Source organism: Cebus imitator, unplaced genomic scaffold, assembly GCF_001604975.1.
Source record: "Cebus imitator isolate Cc_AM_T3 unplaced genomic scaffold, Cebus_imitator-1.0 Scaffold88, whole genome shotgun sequence".
Taxonomy (NCBI): Eukaryota; Metazoa; Chordata; class Mammalia; order Primates; family Cebidae; genus Cebus; species Cebus imitator.
Window position 1 is genome coordinate 1,783,449 of NW_016107403.1, and position 6,513 is coordinate 1,789,961.

At 34.2% G+C, this 6,513-nt stretch overlaps 1 protein-coding gene across 1 annotated transcript in view; it reads left to right on the top strand.

The window, feature by feature from the left end:
- Positions 1-6,513, top strand: part of BIRC6 (baculoviral IAP repeat containing 6) — a 262,197-nt gene that overhangs the window by 120,995 nt on the left and 134,689 nt on the right. The window contains exons 30-33 of the mRNA XM_037740766.1: positions 552-771; positions 1,363-1,496; positions 2,204-2,341; positions 4,262-4,389. Coding sequence (XP_037596694.1) covers positions 552-771; positions 1,363-1,496; positions 2,204-2,341; positions 4,262-4,389 — 620 coding nt within the window. The remainder of the gene's footprint in view (positions 1-551; positions 772-1,362; positions 1,497-2,203; positions 2,342-4,261; positions 4,390-6,513) is intronic.

Here is a 6,513-nt window from a genome sequence, read left to right on the forward strand (position 1 = left end):
GACGGGGTTTCACCATGTTGACCAGGATGGTCTCGATCTCTTGACCTCGTGATCCACCCGCCTCGGCCTCCCAAAGTGCTGGGATTACAGGCGTGAGCCACCGCGCCCGGCCTATTTTAAATATTTCTTAAATGAATTTTTGTGTGTTTCTTTTGGGTTTCTGCTATTGACATGCACACCATTGTGCTACTGGCAAAGTAGTAAGTATTGAGTAGAAGTTCAACAGTGAAGCTTTTCATATGCTGCTAACCTAATATAGAGCTATCATTTTCTAGCCAGGAGCTATTTTTGGTCATCACACACACATTCACTCAAACAGCCATCTGATACATCCAGCTCCATAGGCTAGAAATGTAATTTATTTAAGTGCTACTTTCCTTTCCAAGTATCTAACAGATTCCTACATACAAGGAGTAAATACATCAGAAAATAAATAGTATATAATTATCTACTGATTACTAGAAAAGAGGAAAGCGTATTTAGGCATGCTTATTTTAATATTATACCATACATTTAAATAGGAAAGTTTACTATTTTCTTTCTTGTAATAGGACACTCTGTTCCTGCAGTTTTGCAGAACACATTTCATGCCCAGGCTTGTGAAGAGCTCTTTAAACACTTGTGCATCAGTGGAACCCCAAAGATACGGTTACATACTGGTCTTCTGCTTGTTCAACTGTGTGGTGGTGAAAGATGGTGGGGTCAGTTTCTTTCTAACGTTCTTCAGGAATTGTACAATTCAGAGCAGCTTCTCATCTTTCCACAGGATAGGTAGGTCAGAAAATGTTGGAGATATTTGTTATTAATGATTTCTACTTCTCACAGTTACTGGTCAGCTTTTGAAATCTTTGAAATGTGGATACTAAGTTGTGAATATGAAGCAGATCTCAGGTTTTGGGAAATGACCAGTGAAAGCTCCAGCACCGTGTATTGAAGGAGATAATAAGTGATGATAATTAGATTCTACTCTTTAGTTTTCTGATTGAACCTGTGGACTTCATAGATCTGTGTCCATAAGTGTTTCTATTAGATTATGTTACTTTATATTTCTATTAGATTGTTACTTTATGTACTAAATGTGTGTGTTTGTGGCTAATAAAGTTCTTTCATTCACTAAGTCCTTGATTTCTTGTTAGTAACATTAGAAAATATAACAAGTAGTTAGAAAAGTGATTTTAACTTCATGCCTCCAGATACAAATCTTGCTTTCCCAATCTGAAACATGGTATGCTTTAAGAAGCAAACATTCTGTCATTACTCTGTTAAGTTCCTATGTAAATTATTTTAAATATTGAACAATTAAATTGATTCTTACTGGGTATTTCCTTTTTTTAATTTTAATTTTAATTTTTTTTCCCCTAGGGTCTTCATGTTACTTTCCTGCATTGGTCAAAGATCACTTAGTAATAGTGGAGTATTAGAAAGCTTACTTAATCTCTTGGATAATTTATTATCACCTCTTCAGCCACAGTTACCCATGCATAGGAGGACAGAAGGTATTAATATAAAGCAGTGTTCTTTAGTAAATCAGTATTCCTATAAATATTGCTTTTATAAAATATCTTCTCTGAAATACTTTAATACTAATTGCACCACACTTAATATTTTTATGATGTAAGCTCTTAAAAATGAGCAACCTTCATGTGATTGACTGCCATGTAGTTATTACTTTTAAAATTTATTACATTTTCATTATTTGAACTTAGTATAGTATGTTTTTCCTATACTATTATAACTAAAATCAAATTCCCTTTTATAAGTTGAAGCTGTAAGGCACAGTTGTTGTTCTAATCAACAATAATGAGTTTCATTTGGGCAGACTTTTTTATAGGAATAAAAACATTAGAACATAGTTTAGTACTATATGAATTATAAGTTGAGAGATTTTTTGTTTCTGTTTCTGTGAGTCTGAGAATTGTATCTTATACTTTGCTTTCTAGTTTCTCTATTACATTTTGGATTCATCCTATGCTTAATCTGTTCTTATACCTTCAAGTCTTTGTCTTTCATTATATTTGATGTTCTACTCAGTTCCTGGCTGTAGGTGTCTAATTTTTAGGCTTGTTACATATAAATGTTAGTGTTAGTAATGATATGATGTGTTTTAGACTTATAAAATATTTTATCTCACTTATTTTATCAGACCTAATTAGGAATCCTAAAGTCATCTGGCTGTTTTTCCTTTACTCTCATCTCTCTCTAGGAGTACTAGATATTCCCATGATCAGTTGGGTTGTTATGCTGGTGTCCAGGTTGCTGGATTATGTGGCAACTGTTGAAGATGAAGCAGCAGCTGCAAAGAAACCTTTGAATGGTAAAGACAGGGAGAGGTTTCTGACAGGTATCAGAAGTTTATAATAATATGTTGGTGGGGATTTTGAGTGACTTCGCAGTTGTTCCTGAACTGGCTATTGGCCTGGAGATACCAGCTGTATGTAATTTATGGAAAATACGAATTAACTTTACTATAACTCTGTTTAAAGATAAAATTTATACTTGGACTTTGTAGACAGGATTCTTTGTCTAGACATGACTTTTAGTTTCTAAATACCGATATGACTTTGACAAAGTGTCTTCCCTTAGGCTCACTTTATATTAGCATGCATATAAGTGAGTTATGAAAGGGAAATCTGTGAAGAATTCTTACTGTTTTTTCTTTGTATAATGTGTAATTTCATTTAGAATTATTGATGTCTACCAATTAACTACAAATGGTCTTTTTAAAAAATACAGAAATTCCCAGATTTTGAGTTGTAAGCTTGATTTATAGGTTTGAAGCACAGAAAAATTTAAAAATTAACCTGTAAAATTATCTTCTTCCCCTCTTCCCACTTAACAAGACTTTTTATTTTTATTTATTATTTTTCCTCAGAGATTCTTGTTCTGAAAACAAGGCATTTTAAATAAAGGATTTGAGATAGCTCAATCCAGTATGTAAACCATTGGAGATATGTAAGCCTGTGTATGGCTTACATCTAATATGTAAGCCATTGAGACACATAACATTACTGTACATTGTCAGGAACTCAGTATTTTTAAAAGTTGCCTTGAGATGTTATCGTAGAATCAGTTTATAGTGCATATTATGTTTAGGAAGATAATGGGAAATTTATATATATAAGGAATTTGTTTTATATTGATTTTTTAAAAAATAATGTATATGGGTTAGTTTACTCAGTTGTAGGATATAGAGGTAAGAAATACAGTTAACATAAATAAAACTACATTCATTTTGAGAAAGTCTGTATCGTCTGTCGCCCAGGCTGGAGTGCAGTGGCATGATCTCAGCTCACTGCAACCTCCACCTCCCAGGTTCAAAGGATTCTCCTGTTTCAGCCTCCCGAGTAGCTGGGATTATAGGTGTGTACCACCACGCCTGGCTAATTTATTTGTATTTTTAGTAGAGATGAGGTTTCATCATGTTGGCCAGGCTGGTCTCAAACTCCTGACCTCAAGTCACCCACCCGCCTCAACCTCCCAAAGTTCTGGGTTTACAGGTGTAAGCTACTGCGCCTGGCTGAGAAACAGTCTTGAAAAAAAGAAAAATACAAAATAAACTGTAATATAATCTTGGAATGTAACAGATAGTATTTATACGTTTCGATACTATGGAAACATTGGTGGAAGAGTTTTTTATTTTAACAATTTGAAGAATTTGAACTAAGACTTGATAAATAGGTACTAAAGAAGAGAGAAAAATTTTTAGATAAGGAAAAGATGTTTTACGATTGGAGATGGGTAAAATGTGGTATTGGGCCTGAATTCAATGAAACAGAATAGTCTGGACATAGTCCAAAAAATGAGAATAAGTATAGGTAGACAGTATGCATTCTGAAATTATTTAACCTTATTTTGGCAGTTGTTAGTTAAATTATTGTGTATTCTTTTATTGTCCCTGATTAAGAGCATGTGTGTTTGAAATAGGCAATAGTAGTATTTGTTGTTAGAATTGAATGGCATTATCAAAATTGTCTTGTATAGAGATTAATCTTAACTGTGGAGGAAGGTAGCTATTATGTAAAGGAAAGATTGGAGACAGAGGGAACTGTGGTCTTGAATTGGGGTCTACATTAGAAAATTGATCGTTATCCAGTCTTTATAGAGTCAGTTCTTCTAGCAATTTCTTTACAGCGTTTTCCTTATTAAAACTTCTTTTCATGATTGACACATGTATAACTGTGTTTTTTGTTTTCTCGGTAGGAAAGGTACTTTAAAATCACATTTAACAGAATTATTAATTCAAGTTTTCCTTCCCCTGTAGGTAATCAGTGGAGTTTTATTAACAATAGTCTACACACACAGAGCTTGAATAGATCTTCTAAAGGCAGCAGTAGCCTTGATAGATTATATTCCAGAAAAATCAGAAAGCAGCTTGTTCATCATAAACAGGTAATTGTCAATACATTTAAAAATTTTTAATGTTTGCGAGTATTATTTTGGAGGTTGCATGAGATAGATTGCCATCAGATTCTAGGTATGATGTTTAATGAGCTCCTTAGTTTAGGAAAATTACCTAACACTTTGGAGACTTCAATTTCCTTAATGGTTAAAATGACAACAATTTATGGTTTAGAGACTTTGTTGATACTCCTTTAACTTTTTACTGTCATCCATCTCTATTACTACTATTGTAAATGAGGTTGTCTTTATCTTTTGCCTAGTCAGAAAATCTCCCTTCCTTTGTTTTGACTTAATCCAATCCATTTTAATTCATTTAATTCTTGGTCGCTTTCAGTTGACCTTTGGATGAAGGTGAAACTCTTTAACATGGCTTCAGGGTATTCATCATCTGCCCCTCTATCTAGCTTTGAGGTTTTAATTTTGGTTTCTTTTTCTGTTTTTTTCTTTTAGTCATTTACACACACACACACACACACACACACACACACACACCCCTTTTTAAATTTTGGTTTCTTTCTCCATTTTTTTCTTTTAGTCATTTATACACACACACACACACACACACACACTTTTTTTTTTAATTTTTATTTTTTTGAGTCCGGAGACTTGTTACCTAGGCTGGAGTACAGTAAAGGATCATAGTTCACTGCAGTCTCCAAATTCCTGGGCTCAAGCAATCTTTGCGCCTCAGCCTTCTCAGTAGCTGGGGTTACACCTGTGTGCCACCATGCCAAGCTAATTTATACACTGTTTCTTGTGGAGACGGGGTTTTGCTTTGTTGCCCAGGCTGCTCTCGAACTCCTGGCTCTGGTGATCCTTCTGTTTTTGGCCTCCAAAAGTGTTGGGATTATAAGTCTGAGCCACTGTGTCAGGCCACAAAATATTTTTATTATTGCTTTAAGATGTAAGAAGATTCTATATGAAAATCTTGAGCTTTGGCATGTTAGGAAAACTTTGGGCTTTTCAAATTTATTTTACTGTTTTATTTTTTATCTTTTAAAAAATTTTGATTTATGGGGCTTTTTTAAAGGTAGGCTTGGCAATAAGTTGTTTATTTTTCACTTCTAAGTTTTTCAGCTATGAGGTAGCTCGGTCCTTTGCTGGAAAAATGATGAGAAGTGTCTTCCTCAACTACCTCTTCTTTTTAAGACCTTTAACCAATTTTAGGTAGTATTAGTTTGTATCTTTTAACCTTTATGCTCGGTACATTTAATTAGGATGGGAAACAAAACCTATTGTGTAACCCAGTGAATATTTGTGAAATATTACTATTGGATTCTTCATTATGAATGACAGTATTGGGACAGGTGACAAAACTTAAAAGGTGACTCTGAGGGACAGTTGGTGGTCAGGCATCAATATTACTTCTCTGATTTTGATGTTTGGAACTATGATTTGTAGAAGTTTTATTTCTAGGAATTATACATGAAAATAATCAGGGCGATTGGTCATCAGGTTACTAATTTACTGCCAAATGGCTTAGTGAAAACCAGTTGTATTTGTATAATAATTAAAACTAGCTATTTCAGAATAGATTAAAAATGATTTTTTTCTTGGTTATGCTTCTAGCTTATGTTAATTATAGAACTTTGGAAACTATTTTCTGAAAATACTGATTTGTAGTAATTCATAATTTTAAAAACGTTAACTTCTCAGTTATAAATGTATAACTTCTCAGTTAATGTTTTTAAAATTATGTGTACATGCTAGTTTTAATTTAGGATAGAGTTTTCTTCATCTATGGTGATAACAGCCAAGTAGAATTTAAAAAATATATATTAGTAATATTTTTTTACTGATACCAAAAATAGGTGTCAGGCAGCGGTAATGCCAGTAATCCCAGCACTTTGGGAGGCCAAGGCAGGTGGATCAACTGGGGCCAGAAGTTCAAGACCGGCCTGACCAACATAGTGAAACCCCGTCTCTACTAAAAATATAAAAAATTAGCTGATGTGATGGTGTGTGCCTGTTGTCCCAACTACTCAGGAGGCAAGAGAATCGCTTGAACCTGGGAGGCAGAGGTTGCAGTGAGCCTAGATCACACCACTGTAGTCCAGCTTGGGTGACACAGCAAGACTCTGTTGCCGCCCGCCCACCCCACCTCCCAAAAAA